The 19,355-nt window shown below is 43.6% G+C and overlaps 1 protein-coding gene across 3 annotated transcripts in view; it reads right to left on the reverse strand.

Moving 5' to 3' along the window:
* The window catches only part of rnf217 (ring finger protein 217), a 199,574-nt gene that overhangs the window by 34,292 nt on the left and 145,927 nt on the right, over window positions 1–19,355 (reverse strand). Inside the window, exon 5 of one of the 3 annotated variants that reach the window (XM_068025368.1) lies at window positions 216–243. The exons of 1 other annotated variant lie outside the window; for it this stretch is intronic. In XM_068025368.1, the coding sequence (XP_067881469.1) occupies window positions 236–243 (8 nt within the window). In that variant the 3' untranslated portion in view covers window positions 216–235. Of the gene's footprint in view, window positions 1–215; window positions 244–1,206; window positions 1,261–19,355 lie in introns of those variants that run through there. One more of the 3 variants, XM_068025367.1, reaches the window with a different exon arrangement.

Consider the following 19,355-nt stretch of genomic DNA (forward strand, 5'->3'; position numbering starts at 1 on the left):
AAAATATTTTACATTCTGAAAGAAATCTGTTAAATTTGCATTTGAATAAAGCAACACTATGTTATTCCATCAACTCCCAGCATGCTTGTTCCATAGACTGACCACTTGCTTATTGAAATATTTTTTCTGCAGACTAATTTTGAACTCACCTCCATCAAATGCTGGCCATGTCTGCTGGTTCCAACGTTTTGGACAAAATGGAACAGCTTGTCACGGTCTATATTATCTAGTCCATTTAGAATCCTAAAATCAGCAATCATATTACCTCTCAGCTATCTTTTTTCCAGTGAGAACATGTTTAAATTATGTAATTGCCATCATAATTCAATCCCTCCATCCTCTCATTCTAGATGTTCTCTTCTGTAGCCTTTCAATAGCTACGATGTCCTTTTTGTGGTGACCAGAACTGCATACTATATACTAAGGATGGACAAACCAATAATTTATAAAGTGGCAGGATTACCTCACTATAATTAGTTCAATATGGACCTTTTAATACATGCCAACATTTGATTTGTTTTACTCATTGCCACTGAACATTGTTGCGATAACATCAATTTATTGTTAATTAGGACCCTTTTGCTATCCTTACACATTATTTTCTATTTAAATAATAGTCCCTGCCTCAATTTTTTTGTCCCAGTGTGACGCATTTTACATTTCACCTGGCACCTGTCTGCCCAATTCGCAAGTATATCCAATCCTCCTGTCAACCATTTACTGATTCATTGTAAAGTATTTCCACCGATCCCTGCTTTCTTTATTTTTAATATCAGCCTTTCCAGAGGAACTCTCTCAAAGGCCTTACTGAAATCTAAGCACAGTTAGATAGAAAAATAACTGTCCCCTCCAGCAAATGGACCAATAACCAGAGGCGATAGTTTTAAAATCATTGGCAGAAGATCCAGAAGGGACTTGAGTAGAATTTTTTTTCGACTCAGAGCTACCAGGATCTGGAATGCTCTACCTGAAAAGGTGGTGGTAGATGATTCCACAAATAGCTTTAGAAGGGAGTTGACAAGTATTTCAGGATAAGGAACTTACAGGGCTGCAGACAAAAAGTGGGTGTATGGTACTAAGCACGGCTGCTCTTTCAAAGAGCCTGCACAAGCATGATGGGCCGGATGGTTTCCTTCTGTGCTGTAATGTTCTACGATTTTACACCACATCCATTGTCTTACCTCTTATCAAGCCCCTAGTCACACTCTCAAAGAAAACCATGAGATTGGCAAGAGTCCCATTTCATTTACCGGCTATGTTCTGGATGTGTAATCATCGTTTTATGGAGGCACACAACAAAAGAATGAATAAAGAGTTAATCAAATTTTGATGCTGTTGAGGGGAAAAAACCTATTTTCAAAAAGTGTAATGAGAACTTTAACATCTATCTGGACAGGTAAATACTACTTCAGTTTAACATTTTACCCAAAAGATAGCAACTGCAACAATCCAGCCAAATTATAGAGATGAGGAGAAATTTCATTACTCAGAGGGTTGCGAATCTTTGGAATTCTCCACCCCAGAGGGCTGTGGAAGCTCAGTCATTGAGTATGTTTGAAGTAGAGATTGATAGATTTCTAAATACCAATGACATAAAGGGATATGGGGCTAGTGTGGGAAAAAGGCATTGAAATGGATGATCAGCCATGATCGTATTGAATGGCAGAGCAGGCTCGATGGGCTGACTGGCCTACTCCTGCTCCTATGTTCCTAATTCAGTACTACACTGACGTGTCAGCCTTGATTACATTCTCAAGGCCTGGAGTCAGACCCACAATCTCCTGTCTAAGCTACAACAGTGCTGCCAATAGAATCAGGCTGATGCCCATTTCCATTCTTGCTAAATTGTACTCCTGCGTATCTTGAATATTTGTGAATTCTGTGATTCTTCACCTTATCATACATTAAAACCTAGCCGTGTAAAGTTTGCTGGACTTCTGCATAGTTCCTTGAAGAACCATTCTTTTTTTTTTATTAGAAATGGATTTGTTTTACAATTCCTATACGCTCAAGAAGAAATTAACACAGATGTGACGAAAACCTTGGTTGTGCTTTGTCTCTTCTACTTCCTCATCTGGAAATTGCAATCATCCACCCAATATCAGCTAGGTCATTATGCAGACTTCTCATGACAGCAAACAAAAAAACTGGAGGGTATGGGGTTCCTGAGTTATTCTAGTGCACCTTCTGCCAACTTGCTCAGTGAAGAATTACAGGAGATTTGGGAGCACAAGCCCACCTCCCACGCCCCCAAAACCGACTTCATCGCCCCAAGCTGCAGATGATGAATTCCCCATGGAAACCAGGCAAACTGGGCACAAAACAGTATTGTTGATTTGCCAAAATAAAAATCTAATACTGCAGATGCTAGAAATCTGAAATAAAAACAGAAAGTACTGGAAATACTCAGCACGCCAGGCAGCATCTCTGGAGAGAGAAGCAGAGTTAACATTTCTGGTCTGTGACCTTTCATCAGAATGGTTCTACACTTCAGTGTAGTACTGAATTAGTGCTGGATTGTTACAGTTGCTATCTTTTGGAGAAGATGTTAATGGTTCTGATGAACGATCACAGACCTGAAACGTTAACTCTGCTTCTCTCTCCACAGATGCTGCCTGATCTGCTGAGTATTTCCAGCACTTTCTGTTTTGATTTATTATTGTTGATTCACCAATCAGGCATTCCTATTAAGGTGTAGCACTGCCATGGAGTGCTGGCCAGGAAATCATAGACTCCCAGATAAACATTTTTCATTCATTTATATTAATGGACTAAAAAATTTTGGGTTGAAGGGTTGCAATTTCCTGATCAGCTATTTCCTGCAAGTGCAGGTACTCCCATTGATGTGATATTCCCAGAGCCATATCCCACTGCAAGTCTCAAAGAGGTCTTAGGATAGGAGGTGAGGAAACTGAAGAAAAAAATGATTCACAAAAGTCAATCACTTCAACATCCCTTTGGGTTGTCTTGTTCCCTCAGTCTTTCCCACATTTTCCATCACCAGGGAAATCTGCTTTTGAAGGATTACTATGCCAAAAAGCATGCAGTTAACATGCATGTGGGGCCTGCTCTTACTAACCTTAAAGGGAATTTTTTTTTTCTAAGCGCATTCACAGAAACGCAGCATATTCTGGCTCAAATTTAAAAAAGACTTCCATTTATATAGTGCCTTTCACAAATACAGGTCATCCCAAAGTGCTTTACAACAAATTAAGTACTTTTGAAGTGCATGTGGGAAAGAAAGCATTACTGATTTAACTGTAAATGTCTTGAGACCAAAATGCTGTCTTAATATACTTCTGCCTAGTAAATATGATTCACTATAGTTTCTTTCTTGTGATGTCTGAAGAGTTTCACAAGAGCAGTAACCCATATTTGTAAACCATATCACCCAAAAACCAACCTTGCATTGTACCTTTCCTCTTGAACATTGAGGGAACTCTTAATTCCCTCAAGTTATGTGCATTGCGAGTGCTCCCCAGAGAACATCAACTTGCAGTTATATAGTATATAATAGTGCCCGTCACAAACACAGTATGTTCCAAAGCACTTTTTGTTTCCAGTAGCCACATGCATCGGAATGTTGACGGAGCAGAAATACTTATTGCTGATAAAAGGGAGGATACTGACTGCAGGTGCACAAATGTTCATGTGACTGCAATCAATGGTACCTTATACTTCAGGAATGCCACATGACTGGCAAAACAGGTTCCACCTCTCCAGCTGCTACTACATACCACTGTTAAATTGGACATATGCAGACGTGCGTTAGAAGACAGGATCTGGTATGCCAAAGATGCAGCGTGGAAATACATACTTGCTGAGCTGAATGATGAACCTCCCCAGACCCTGGAGGATCAACAATGTCAGTGCCTGGAACAGTGGTGTAAGTATTGATCAGAAGTAAAGAAAACTGCAAATGTGGAGTCCGGTAGTCACTGAGAGTGTCATCTGCATACTGCTATTTGGATGTAGGTCTGGTTCCAGGAGTTGACATTGGTCTTAGACTACATTGTGACTGAGCTGAAGCCTCCTTACACATGATTCCTTGCTGTGGTCAGCTTGGGTGGTATGTCTGGAGGGATGAAATGGACTTCTAGTGCGCTCAAATCTCCATATCTTGGTTTCCTGATGTTATACTCTGTTTTCTCCAAAGTATTTAGAACTGACTGACTTGTTGACAGTTCCCTTATTGTGACCAATGCTCAGCTGATCAATTCTGGAGGCAGGGGTTGGCCATACTCCTAGCACGTTAAGGGCTCATTGAAAAAGACACTGTATCATCATATTCAGCACGTGTTTTCAAATGAACAGTAACGTATGAATACATCTTCGATAGTTTATTCAGTTTAAACTTCTCCAAACTGACAACTGATGTAAATCGAATAAATCAGGTTCCGAGCAGCATAGCTGTTTCTTTGGTCACTTACAGAGGAAGAACTGGTTTGAGATCTGTCACATGCAGTTAGTAAAGCTAAATTTCGAGCAGCCATTTTCTGACTTCATGCTCCCAGTGGGCAAGACCCCAACTAGAACCGCAAAGTCAACAAAATTATCCTTACACTCTCTCTTTCTGTGTCACTGCACAGGAATAATGGAGCTTTCGGCCTGGTCACTAACATTTAATCAGCAATCATTCAATGTTGAGAGTATTGGCTCACTATTAATGTTAAGAATTATAAATTAAGTTTTAAATGATTTCACTGCACTGTCCGGAAGCTTTTTAATCTTGGTTTTCACAGAATTGCAATTTTCCTGCCCTGGTGTGAAAACCAAGCAGTGAGACTACATTCATTCTTGAGCCATAATGTGGCTCACAGTTGCCAGGTTGATCCAATTCCTGAGTTACATTAAAAGCAAAATACTGCAGATGCTGGAAATCTGAAATAAAAACATAAAGTACTGGAAATACTCAGCAGGTCAGGCAGGATCCTTGGAGAGAAGCAGAGTTAACATTTCAGGTTTGTGACCTCTCTCTCCACAGATGCTGCCTGACCTGCTGAGTATTTCCAGCACTTTCTGTTTTCATTCCTGAGTTACATTAATGCTTATGTGCATCTGAAATTGCTTTGTATCAAAGGAAAAATGGTAGGAGAGGTCGTAACAGAAGTATTAATACTGCTTGCACTGCCATAAAATATATCCTTAATCTAACAAAACGACATAGCTTCTACCTTCAGTTCTAACTTATGTATTTACTGAATCTGAATTGGCAAAATCCTTGTTTCAATAACCCGACACTGAACAAGGTTAGAATGAAATCCCAGACATTTAATTACAGTCTGTACTTTTAAGTTTACAGGGGGTGGTGTAAAATTAATTGTGCTAAGGCACAATGCAATCATTAAAAATTAATGGAAAAGTTTTGTATTAAATTACACCACAAACAAATACTGTATTATTTATTTTCCTTTATCAAGGGTTTAAGCTTGAGAGTACTATAGCAACAAATTCTATTACTATACGTCAAATAACTAAATGCCTTTCTGTAACAAAAAACAACTGACATGTACATCGTACCTTTAGCACAATGAAGCATCTCAAGGTGCTTCACAGGAGAGTTAGAAAGCAAAATAAGCCGATCTTATGGCAGATGGCCAAAAGCTTGGTCTAAGAGGTAGGTTTTAAGGAGAGTCTTGAAAGGAGGAAAGGAAGATGGAGAGGTTTAGGAAGGGAATTGCAGAACTTAGGGCCTAGCTGAAGGCTTAGCCACCAATGGTGAAGCAATTAAAATTGAGGATGCGCAAGAAACCAGCATTAGAGCAGCGACATGTCAGAGCGTTGTGGGGTAGGAGGAAATTATTTTTTCATTATTCATTCGTAGGATGTGAGCGTCCTGGCTAGGCCTGCATTTATTGCCCATCCCTAATTGCCCTTGAGAAGGTGGTGGTGAGCTGTCTTCTTGAACCGCTGCAGTCCTTGGGGTGTAGGTACACCAACAGTGCTGTTAGGAAGGGAGTCCAGGATTTTGACCCAGCGACAGTGAAGGAACAGCGATATAGTTCGAAGTCAGGATGGTGTGTGGCTTGGAGGGAAACTTGCAGGTGGTGGTGTTCCCATGCATCTGCTGCCCTTGTCCTTCTAGGTGGTAGAGTTTGCAGGTTTGCAAGGTGCTGTCGAAGGAACCTAAGTGAGTTCCTGTAATGCATCTTGTACATGGTACACACTGTTGCCACTGTGCATCGGTGGTGGAGTGAGTGACTGACTGTTGAAGATGATGAATGGGGTGCCAAAGATGGCTGCTTTGTCCTGGATGGTATCTAGCTGCTTGAATGTTATTAGAACTGCACTTATCCAGGCAAGTGGAGAGTATTCCATCACACTCCTGACTTGTGCCTTGTAGATGGCGGACAGGCTTTTGAGAGACAGGAGATGAGTTACTCGCCACAGGATTCCTAGCCTCTGACCTGCTCTTGTAGCCACAGCATTTACGTGGCTGGTCCAGTTCAGATTCTGGTCAACGACAACATCCTGGGGGTTGATAGTGGGGGATTGAGCAATCAGGTAATAACAGGTAATGTTATTGAACATCAAGGTAAGATGGTTAGATTCTTTCTTGTTTGAGATGGTCATTGCCTGGCACTTGTGTGGCGTGAATGTTACTTGCCACATCAGTCCAAGCCTGGATGTTGTCCAGGTCTTGCAGAATATGGACATGGGCTACTTCAGTATATGAGGAGTCGTGAATGCTGATGAAAATTGTGCAATCAGCGAACATCCCCACTTCTGAATTTATGATGGATGGAAGATCATTGATGAAGCAGCTGAAGATGTTTAGGCCTAGGGATACCAACCTGAGGAACTCCTGCAGTGATGTCCTGGGACTGAGCTGGTTGACCTCCAACAACCACAACCATCTTCCTTTGTGCTAGGTACGACTCCAACCAGCAGAGAGTTTTCCCCATGAGTCCTATTGACTCCAGTTTTGCTAGGGCTCCTTGATGCCATACTTGGTCAAAAGCTGCTTTGATATCAACGGCACTCACTCTCACCTCACCTCTGGAGTTCAGCTCTTAGTCCATGTTTGGGCCGAGGCTGTAATGAGGTCAGGAGTTGAGTGGCTGAACCCAAACTGAGCATCAGTGAGCAGAGTATTGCTGAGCAAGTGGCACTTGATAGCGCTGTCGACGACACCTTCTATCACTTTGCTGATGATTGTGAGTAGACTGACAGGGTGGTAATTGGCCAGGTTAGATTTGTCCTGCTTTTTGTGCACAAGACATACCTGGGCAATTTTCCACATTGCTGGGTAGATGCCAGTGTTGTAGCTATTGTCATGCTAGGCCCCCACATGCCAAGAATGAGATACATTAATTTTGTCATGAACATTGATTTTAAACTGTTACTGGAGTGAGGGGAGGACTTGTTGAACAGATCAGCTGTGGCTGGAAAAGACATTTGCATATTAACAGTGTTTGGAAGGATAAAGCAGCCATTTCCTGACATTCAACCCACAATTGAATTTTGATCACCAGACATTGAAAGTGGGGGAGCTCGCATTCCAGGTTGACTGCTAAGATGGCCAAATACACAAACGGACATGGCCAAACCACCGAGTCACATGACTAACCTGCTGGGCAACCTGAGTTTTTTTTGAATTTGTACAAACAGTTTGGGCAGAAGCGGTTTGCTCCTGGACGGAGAAGATCGCTCTCCTGTCTGTTCCCATCTCTTTCTCACAAGCATCTGAATCCACAAGAACCCCAAGAGAGAAAAGTCTCCTACAGCGAACAAGGTTTAAGAAGAATACTGGGCCCCAATGAAAAGCAAGATCTAGCTGCAATCAAGGACTCTACGGTGAGCTTGAAGAACCGTAACAACAACTCTTCAGATATTGCCTTAGATCTTTCCACTTTATTTTTCTTCTGCTCTTTTCTGTCTCTATTTGCATGTGTGTATCACATATGCAGGCTAGCGTGGGTCACGGTGTGGCATGTATCCGTAGGCGTTAACCGAATTGGAGTTTAAGTTTAAGTTTAAAAATTTCAACTATTCTTCTTTAAACCTAAGAAATCCTGTTTGTGTTGGTTTCTTTGCCTTATAATTGGAAAGCGGTGAACAAGGATTCACCAAGGGAGAGCTAAAAATATGGTGTGTTTAAAATTAAACTGTTACAGTAAGACTAGATGAAGGCTGATAGGGAACCCTCTTTCTCACCTGGCCGTAACACTGTACTGGAACAGCTTGGCTAGTGGCGTGACTAGTTCTGGAGAACAGGTCTTCAGTACTATTGCTGGAATGTTGGCAGGGCCCGTAGCCTTTGCATATCCAGTGCCTTAAACCGTTTCTTGATATCATGTGGAGTGAATCGGATTGGCCAAAGACTGATGTCTGTGATGCCGGGGACCTCAGGAGGAGGCCGAGTTGGATAATCCACTTGGCACTTCTAGCTGAAGATGGATGCAAATGCTTCAGTCTTGTCTTCTGCACTGAAGTGTTGGGCTCCCCCATCGGTGAGGATGGGGATATTTGTGGAGCTTCCTCCTCCTGTCAGTTGTTTAATTGTCCATCACCATTCACAACTGGATGTAGCAGGACTGCAGAGCTTAGATCTGATCCGTTGGTTGTGGGATCGCTTAGCCCTATCTATTGCTTGCGGCTTCTGCTGTTTGGCATGCAAGTAGACCTGTGTTGTAGCTTCACCAGGCTGACAGCTCATTTTTAGGTATGCCTGGTGCTGTTCCTGGCATGCCCTCCTGCACTTTTCATTGAACCGGGGTTGGTCTCCCAGCTTAATGGTAATGGTGGAGTGGGCAATGTGCTGGGCCATGAGGTTACAGATTGTGGTTGAATATAATTCTGCTGATGGCCCACAGCGTCTCATAGATGCCCAGTTTTGAGTTGCTAGATCTGTTTGAAATCTATCCCATCTAGCATGGTGGTACTGCCACACCACACGATGGTGTGTATTCTCAATGTGAAGGCGGGACTTGGTCTCCACAAGGACTGTGCAGTAGTCACTCCTACCAATACTGTCATAGACAGATGCAGCTGCAACAGGTAGATTAGTGAGGATGAAGTCAAGTAGGATTTTCCCTCTCGTTGGTTCCCTCACCACCTGCCACAGAGCCAGTCTAGCAGCTAAGTCCTTTAGGACTCAGCCAGTTTGGTCAATAGCGGTGCTACAGAGCCACTCTTGGCGATGGACATTGAAGTCCCCTACCCAGAGTACATTTTGTGCCCTTGCCCAATTGGCATTCAACATGGAGCAGCACTGATTCATCAGCTGACAGGGGGGGGGGGGGGGCATTAGGTGGTAATCAGCAGGAGTTTCCTTGCCCAGTTTGATCTGATGCCATGAGACTTCATGTAGTCCTGAGTCAATGTTGAGGGCTCCCTCCCAACTGTATTACACTGTGCTGCCACCTCTGTTGGTCCATCCAGTTTCATTCCTTCTCTTAGGCTTTGTAGTGCTTTGATACAACTGAGTGGCTTGCGAGGCCATTTCAGAGGGCACTTAAGAATCAACCACATTCTTGCAGGTCTGGAGTCACATGTAGGCCAATCCAGGTATGGACAGCAGATTTCCTTCCCTAAAAGACATTAGTGAACCAGATTCTACCATCTGCCGTGGTGGAATTCGAACCCATGTCCCCAGAGCATTAGACTGGGGCTCTGGGTTACCCATCTAGTGGCATTACCACTACGCCACCGCCTCCCCCAGATGGTGACAGAAACAGGGAGGGCAAGGCCAAGGAGGAATTTAAAAACAAGGATGAGAATTTTAAAATCAAGGTGTTACTTGACTAGGAGCCAACATAGGTCAGTGAGCACAGGATTGGTGGGTGAATGGGGCTTGGTGTGAACAAGGATACAAGGAGCAGAGTTTTGGATGACCTCAAGTATACATAGGATAGGATGTGGGAGGCCAGCCAGGAATGCATTGGACTAGTCAAGTTTAGAAGTAACAAAGGCATGAATGAGGGTTTCAGCAGCAGATGAGCTGAGGCAGGGTGGAGTTGGATGCTATTACAGAGGTGGAAATCGGCGGTCTTAGTGATGGTGTGGATAGGTGGTCAGTAGCTCATCTCAGGGTCAAATATGACACCAAGGGTGCAAACTCCAACACAATTACATGTACCTATAAAAACAATTTTTGAACTCAAACAAATTTGGAAAGAATAGTTGACACAATCAAATTTTGGGGCCTAATTTTTTTCCACTGTCTCCCCCATTCATCAAGGCCCCCAGGCACCACCTGACAGACTTCAGCTGGAAAGGTCCCATTGCCTTCGGTCCCCATCACAAACACAGTTCCCTAGCTACTGACTCCATCCCTCTCCCTGGCAACTTCTTGAGGCTGAACCAGACTGTTTTCAACCTTGGTGTTGCACTTTAGTGCAATGAAAATCGCTCTTATTAATACATCTGTCCACCAGTGGTTCGCTGCTAAGCATTGTTTCATTGTAAAAATCAGTATGCCCTTGTAGATCAACTGTTTAGATATTCAACAAAGATTGCATCCAAAGAACAGAATGATGCACCAGTAAGACTCCAAAAAGAGGCAAATCAATGAGTTTACCATTACAGATTGATCAGAGGAAATATCAACCCATAGCATTGTACAAATGGGTATCACATAGATAAGGCAGATATAGGTAAGTCGCATGGAGGCCAGTTTGATGGAGTACAGCTTCTACAGAGTGCTTATTTTGGGAATTTGGTGAGTGAGGGAATTCTAAGGGTTCATCTTTTTCTAAAATCTAGTCAAGTTTTGAATTTGCATTTAACTTAACTTTAACTTGTACTTTCTTTCACAGTATTAGTGGTAAACAAGCTGCCTGCTAGTGGCAACTGCACAGTTAGTTAATTAGGTGGCGAGTTAGAACTGGTTACCTGGTCAGCAGGGCTGATTCAGGTCTTAGGAATTCTTGCTATTACAAATACGGGAGGCTTTTACTAATGCATGAACTAAGTAGCATGAGGGCCAGCTTCCACAGAGTACTTATTTGGTGAGTGAGGGAATTCAGTGCACTGATGGAAGAGGTGCTGTTCTGGTCTTTCACAAAAGGAGGAGTGGCCCAAGAGAGGGTGAGTGTTATGACCAGGTGAGAAAGGTGTCTGGGGTCTTTCTCAGTCTTCACCTGGTCTTATTGCAACAGGGTTTTGAGCTCCCCCTTGGTGAATCCTTGTTCACTGCTTTCCAATTAGAAGACAAAGAAATGAGCACAAACAGGTTTAAAGAAGAAAACTGAAATTTATTAAAACTTAAACTGAAGCTCTAATTCAGTTCACGCCTACGGATACATGCCACGCCCCACGCTGGCATGCACATGCAATACACACATGAAAATAGGGACAGAAAAGAGAAGTAAAGTTAAAAAGTTTGAGGCATTCTCTGAAGGGGGTTTGTTACAGTGCTTCGAGCTCGCTGTAGAATACTTGATTGTAGATTAAAGGAAGCATTCATAAGGGCTGGAAGGCTAGGAAAAAGGAAGCATTCGTAAGGGCTGGAAGGCTAGGAACAAGCGAATCTCTTGAAGAATATAAAGACAGTAGGAAGGAACTTAAGCAAGGAGTCAGGAGGGCTAAAAGGGGTCATGAAAAGTCATTGGCAAACGGGATTAAGGAAAATCTCAAGGCTTTTTATACGGATATAAAGAGCAAGAGGGTAACCAGGGAAAGGGTTAGCCCACTCAAGGACAGAGAAGGGAATCTATGTGTGGAGCCAGAGGAAATAGGCGAGGTACTAAATGAGTACTTTGCATCAGTATTCACCGAAGAGAAGGACTTGGTGGATGATCAGCCTAGGGAAGGGAGTGCAGATAGTCTCAGTCATCTCATTATCAAAAAGGAGGTGGTGTTGGATGTCTTGCAAAACGTTAAGGTAGATAAGTCCCCAGAGCCTGATGGGATCTACCCCAGAATACTGAGGGAGGCAAGGGAAGAAATTGCTGGGGCCTTGACAGAAATCTTTGCATCCTCATTGGCTACAGGTGAGGTCCCAGAGGACTGGAGAATAGCCAATGTTGTTCCTATGTTTAAGAAGGGTAGCAAGGATAATCCAGGAAATTATAGGCCGGTGAGCCTTACGTCAGTGGTAGGGAAATTATTAGAGAGGATTCTTCGGGACAGGATTTACTCCCATTTGGAAACAAACGAACTTATTAGCGAGAGGCGGCATGGTTTTGTGAAGGGGAGGTCGTGTCTCACTAATTTGATTGAGTTTTTTGAGGAAGTGACGAAGATGATTGATGAAGGAAGGGCAGTGGATGTTATCTATATGGACTTCAGTAAAGCCTTTGACAAGGTCCCTCATGGCAGACTGGTACAAAAGGTGAAATCACACAGGATCAGAGATGGGCTGGCAAGATGGATACAGAACTGGCTCAGTCATAGAAGACAGAGGGCAGCAGTGGATGGGTGCTTTTCTGAATGGAGGGATGTGACTAGTGGTGTTCCGCAGGGATCAGTGCTGGGACCTTTGCTGTTTGTAGTATATATAAATGATTTGGAGGAAAATGTAGCTGGTCTGATTAGTAAGTTTGCGGACGACACAAAGGTTGGTGGAATTGTGGATAGTGATGAGGATTGTCAGAGGATACAGCAGGAAATAGATCGGTTGGAGACTTGGGCGGAGAAATGGCAGATGGAGTTTAATCCAGACAAATGTGAGGTAATGCATTTTGGAAGGTCTAATGCAGGTGGGAAGTATACAGTAAATGGTAGATCCCTTAGGAGTATTGACAGACAGAGAGATCTGGGCGTACAGGTCCACAGGTCACTGAAAGTGGCAACGCAGGTGGATAAGGTAGTCAAGAAGGCATATGGCATGCTTGCCTTCACGGTCGGGGCATAGAGTATAAAAATTGGCAAGTCATGCTGCAGCTGTACAGAACTTTAGTTCGGCCACACTTACAATATTGCGTGCAATTCTGGTCGCCACACTACCAGAAGGACGTGGAGGCTTGGAGAGGGTGCAGAAGAGGTTTACCAGGATGTTGCCTGGTCTGGAGGGCATTAGCTATGAGGAGAGGTTGGATAAACTCGGATTGTTTTCACTGGAACGACGGAGGTGGAGGGGCGACATGATAGAGGTTTACAAAATTATGAGTGGCATGGACAGAGTGGATAGTCAGAAGCTTTTTCCCAGGGTGGAAGAGTCAGTTACTAGGGGCCATAGGTTTAAAGTGCGAGGGGCAAAGTTTACAGGGGATGTGTGAGGCATGTTCTTTACACAGAGGGTGGTGAGTGCTTGGAACTTGCTGCCGGGGGAGGTGGTGGAAGTAGGTAGGATAGCGACGTTTAAGAGGCATCTTGACAAATACATGAATAGGATGGGAATAGAGGGATACGGTCCCCGGAAGTGCAGAAGGTTTTAGTTTAGGCAGGCATCAAGATCGGCGCAGGCTTGGAGGGCCGAATGGAATGGCCTGTTCCTGTGCTGTACTGTTCTTTGTTCTTTGGTAGTCTTGCTTTTCGTTGCGGCCAAGTATTCTTCTTAAACCTTGTTCACTGTAGAAGACTTTTCTCTCTTGGGTTTCATGTGTCAATGGGTCTTCAGTTCCGTGAGAAAGAGATGAGAACAGGCAGGAGAGAGACGTTCTCAGTCCAGGAGCAAAGAGCTTTCTGAGTGTTAAAACTGTGTGGCAAGTTCAAATTCAAAAAACTCCAACAGCCAGTTAGTCATGTGACTAAACTGCTCTGACCACGTCTGTTTGTGTATTCAGCCATCTTAGCAGTTAACCTGGAATGCTAGCTTCTCTACCTTCAATGTCAGGTAATCAATAGTCCATTGTGGATTAAATTGGAGCACGGAGTGGCCCCTTTGTCCTTTCCAGGTACTGTCTCTTACTATGCAAATGTCTTTCCAGTCAATGGTCTGGTGTTTTTTTCAAAATAACAAGTTCTTTCTTTACTCCAGAAACAGTTTAAAAAATCAATGTTCACGTGGCAAAAGTAATGTGCCTCATTCTTGGCAGATGGGGGCCTGCATGACGGTGAGACAGTGAGACCTGAGATCTACAGGCATTAAATAGGTGAGCAAGTAGGTAATTGGTTGGTCAATTTTACAGGTTTTACCCTCTAAACTAGGGCAGTAGTTTAAACTTGGGCTGGGAAGATAGAAGTACTGTAGTAAATTTATAGCTTAACTAGTTATACCACTTAATATAACTACAAATATTCATTGAGTGATATTTCAAATGTGAAACCCTAATTAGTTAAATAAAATAAAATAGACAAAGCAGAGCAGGTGATGTGTTCCAGCTGTAGTATGTGGGAGCTGGTGGACACTAGTGTGATCCAGTGCAACCACATCTGCAGTAAATGTATGCAGATAATAATATAAAATAAAAACAAGAAATGCTGGAACCACTCAGCAGGTCTGGCAGCATCTGTGAAAAGAGAAGCAGAGTTAACGTTTCGGGTCAGTGACCCTTCATGTTTGCAGATACTTTGGCTCAGAGTTCATGAGCTGGAATCTGAGCTTTGGGCACTGTGAAGCATCAGGGAGGGAGAAAGTTACCTGGACACACTGTTCTAAAAAGCAGTCATACCCCTGAGCTAAATACTTCAGGTTTTGTCTGTGGTCAAGGGCAGGAGGATGTGACTAGGAGTGAGGCTGGTATGGGGATCCAGAAAGTAGCAATGGAGAAGCCTCAGCCTTTGCACTTGTCCAATAGATACGAGGTTCTTGCAGCCTTTGTGGGTGAGAGCAGGCACTGCAGGGAGGATGAGCAAATTGACCACAGCACTGTGGTACAGGGGGCCATTGAAAAGGAATATAGTAGTATCAGGGGACAGAATAGTTAGGGGGACAGATACTGTTCTCTGCAGCCGCGAGTGTGAGTCCCAAAGGCTGTGTTGCCTGTCTGGTGCCAGAGTTCAGGAAATCTCTCGGGGCTGGACAGGAACTTGGAGTGCGAGGGGAAGTATCCAGTTGACATGGTCTACATGGGTACCAACGACAGAGGCAGGGCTAAGAAAGAGGCTCTGCTAAGAGAGTATGAGCAACTAGGGGCTAAATTAAAAAGCAGAACCACAAAGCTAATAATCTCTAGATCACTAACTGAGCGACAAGTGAATAGGGTAAATAATATCAGAGTTGAATGCGTGACTCAAAGATTGGCGTGGGAGAAGTGGGTTTCAATTCATGGGACACTGGCACCAATACTGGGGAAAGAGGGAGCTATTCCATTGGGATGGGCTTCACTTCAACCGCGCTGGGACCAGTGTTCTGGTAGATTGAATAGGGCGGCACAGTGGCGCAGTGGTTAGCACCACAGCCTCACAGCTCCAGCGACCCGGGTTCGATTCTGGGTACCGCCTGTGCAGAGTTTGCAAGTTCTCCCTGTGTCTGCGTGGGTTTCCGCCGGGTGCTCTGGTTTCCTCCCACCTCCAAAAGACTTGCAGGTTGATAGGTTAATTGGCCATTGTAAATTGCCCCTAGTGTAGGTAGGTGGTAGGAGAATGGTGGGGATGTGGTAGAAAATATGGGGGTAGTGTAGGGTTAGTATAAATGGGTGGTTGTTGGTCGGCACAGACTCGGTGGGCCGAAGGGCCTGTTTCAGTGCTGTATCTCTAAATAAATAAAAAATAACTAAGGCTGGAGAGAGGGCTTTAAACAAATAGTGAGGGGACGGCTCCAGTGAGGGGAAATTTAGGAAGTTAAAGAGGAAGAACAAGGAAAAGTACATGGTGGCTGCGATATGGGTAAAGATAACCAGAGTGTGACAGGAAGGGTCAGAGCATGAGTGCATCAGCAAATAGGGCCAGACTAGTGAAAAATGATAAAAAGACAGACTTAAAGGCTCTTTATCTGAATGCACACAGCATTCATAACAAGATAGATAAATTGATAGCACAAATATATATAAATGGGTATGACCTGATAGCCTTTACACGAGATGTAATTGCAAGGTGACCAAGGCTGGAAACTGAATATTCAAGAATATTTGACAATTTGAAAGGATAGGGAGAAAGGACAAGGATGTGGGGTAACTCTGTTAATGAAGGTTTTGATCAGCACAGTGGTGAGACATGATCTTGGATTGGAAGATCAAGATGATGAATCAGTTTGGGTGGTGTTAAGAAATAGCAAGGGAAAGAAGTCACCTGGTGCGAGTAGTTTATAGGCCCCCGATCAGTAGCTACACTGCAGGACAGAGTATAATGTCATGCAGACCCCCACCTGCCAAGAATGAGGCATATTAATTTTGTCATATGAACATTGATTTTAAATTGTTACTGGAGTGAAGAAAGGACTTGTTAAAAAAATCATCAGACACTTGGCTGGAAAGACATTTTTGCATATGAACAGACAATGCTTGGAGTGACAAAGGGGATATTCCCTGCTCCAATTTAACCCACAATGGACTTTCAGCACCAGGTATTGTGTGTAAGAACAGATATTCCAGGGTTGGCGAAGATAAGAGAATCCACAAACAGATGTGGTCAGAACAGCTAGTCACATGACTAACCTGCTTGGCAACCTGGGGTATTTCTGAATTGTACAAAGCATTTGAACTCAGAAAGACTATTTGCTCCTGGAGTGAGAAGACCTCTCCTGGTTGCTCCCATCTCTTTCTCACAAGCCTCTGGACCCACTGAGGACACATGAACTTCGAGAGAGAAAAGTCTCCTACATTGAACAAGATTTAAGAAGAATACTGGGCACCAACTAAAAGCAAGACCGACCTACAATCAAGGATTTTACAGCGAGCTCCAAGAACAGTAACCAAAACCCATCTTCAGATATTGCCTCAAAACTTTCCACTTTATTTCTTCTGCTCTTTTCTATCTCTATCTGCATCCGTGTATCGTGTATGCATGCTAGCGGGGGCACGTCGTGTATCCGAAGGCGTTAACCAAATTAGAGTTTAAGTTTAATAAAGTTCACCCTTTTTTCCTTAACCCTAGGAAAACCTATTTGCCGAGTTTCTTTGCCTTATAATTGGAAGTTAGTGAACAAGGATTCACTAAGTGGGAGCGAAATAAAAACAGTGTGTTTAAAATAAAACCTTATTACAGTAAGACCAGGTGAAGGCTGAGAGGGAACCCTAGACCCCTTTCAGCCCTCAACTGGTCGTAACGATAAATAAAGAAATAATGGGGGCTTGTAAGAAAGGTGCTGCAATAATCATGGGTGATTTTAATCTTCACAGATTGGACAAATCAAATTGGCAAAGATAGCCTTGAGGACAAGTTCAGGGCAATTTCAGAGAACAATATGTTGTGAAACCAATCAGGGAAGAGGCTATTTTAGACCTGCTAGTGTATAATGCAACAGGATTAAGTAATGATCTCATAGTAAAGGCTGCTCCAAGGAAGACTCATCATAACATGGTAGAATTTCACATTCAGTTTGAAGGTGAGAAAGTTGAATCTGAAACTGGTGTCGTAAACTTAAATCAAGGCAATTACAAAGGTCTGAAGACAGAGTTGGCTAAAGTTGACCAGGAAAATAGGTTAAAAGGTAAAATGGTAGATAAGCAATGGCAGACATTTAAGGAGATATTTCATAACTCTCAACAAAGACATATTCCATTGAAAAAGAAAGACTACTCAAGAAAGATGAACCATCATGGCTAATCAAGGAAGTTAGGGATGGTGTTAAACGGAAATAAAAAGCATACAATGCTGCAAAGGCCTGAAGATTGGGGAAACTTTAGAAACCAGCAAAGGATGACTTAAAAAGGAGAAATTCGAATGAGAGTAAACTAGCAAGAAATATAAAAACAGGAAGAGCTTCTACAAGTATATAAAAAGGAGCGAGTAGCTAAAGTAAATGTTGGTCACTTAGAGGATGAGACTAGAGAATTAATAATCGGAAACAAGGAAATTATAGAGACTTTGAACAAGTATTTTGTATCTGTCTTCATGGTAGAAGACACTAAAAGCATCCCAAGAATAGTAGAAAATCAAGGGGCAAAAGGGAGGGAGGAACTTAAAACAATCACTATCAATATAGAAAAAGTGAACAACAGATGCCCCTCTACATTGCTTTCATTGATCTCACCAAAGCCTTTGACCTCGTCAGCAGACGTGGTCTCTTCAGACTACTAGAAAAGATCGGATGTCCACCAAAGCTACTAAGTATCATCACCTCATTCCATGACAATATGAAAGGCACAATTCAACATGGTGGCTCCTCATCAGAGCCCTTTCCTATCCTGAGTGGTGTGAAACAGGGCTGTGTTCTCGCACCCACACTTTTTGGGATTTTCTTCTCCCTGCTGCTTTCACATGTGTTCAAATCCTCTGAAGAAGGAATTTTCCTCCACACAAGATCAGGGGGCAGGTGTTCAACCTTGCCCGTCTAAGAGCGAAGTCCAAAGTACGGAAAGTCCTCATCAGAGAACTCCTCTTTGCTGACGATGCTGCTTTAACATCTCACACTGAAGAATGCCTGCAGAGTCTCATCGACAGGTTTGCGTCTGCCTGCAATGAATTTGGCCTAACCATCAGCCTCAAGAAAACGAACATCATGGGGCAGGATGTCAGAAATGCTCCATCCATCAATTATGGCGACCACGCTCTGGAAGTGGTTCAAGAGTTCACCTACCTAGGCTCAACTATCACCAGTAACCTGTCTCTAGATGCAGAAATCAACAAGCGCATGGGTAAGGCTTCCACTGCTATGTTCAGACTGGCCAAGAGAGTGTGGGAAAATGGCGCACTGACACGGAACACAAAAGTCCGAGTGTATCAGGCCTGTGTCCTCAGTACCTTGCTCTACGGCAGCGAGGCCTGGACAACGTATGCCAGCCAAGAGCGACGTCTCAATTCATTCCATCTTCGCTGCCTTCGGAGAATACTTGGCATCAGGTGGCAGGACTATATCTCCAACACAGAAGTCCTTGAAGCGGCCAACATCCCCAGCTTATACACACTACTGAGTCAGCGGCGCTTGAGATGGCTTGGCCATGTGAGCCGCATGGAAGATGGCAGGATCCCCAAAGACACATTGTACAGCGAGCTCGCCACTGGTATCAGACCCACCGGCCGTCCATGTCTCCGTTATAAAGACGTCTGCAAACGCGACATGAAATCGTGTGACATTGATCACAAGTCGTGGGAGTCAGTTGCCAGCATTTGCCAGAGCTGGCGGGCAGCCATAAAGACAGGGCTAAATTGTGGCGAGTCGAAGAGACTTAGTGGTTGGCAGGAAAAAAGACAGAGGCGCAAGGGGAGAGCCAACTGTGCAACAGCCCCAACAAACAAATTTCTCTGCAGCACCTGTGGAAGAGCCTGTCACTCCAGAATTGGCCTTTATAGCCACTCCAGACGCTGCTTCACAAACCACTGACCACCTCCAGGCGCGTATCCATTGTCTCTCGAGATAAGGAGGCCCAAAAGAAAAGAACTAGGAAAACTAATGGGACTAAAGCCTGACAAACCCTTTGAACCTGATG

Source organism: Heterodontus francisci, chromosome 3, assembly GCF_036365525.1.
Source record: "Heterodontus francisci isolate sHetFra1 chromosome 3, sHetFra1.hap1, whole genome shotgun sequence".
Classification (NCBI taxonomy): Eukaryota; Metazoa; Chordata; class Chondrichthyes; order Heterodontiformes; family Heterodontidae; genus Heterodontus; species Heterodontus francisci.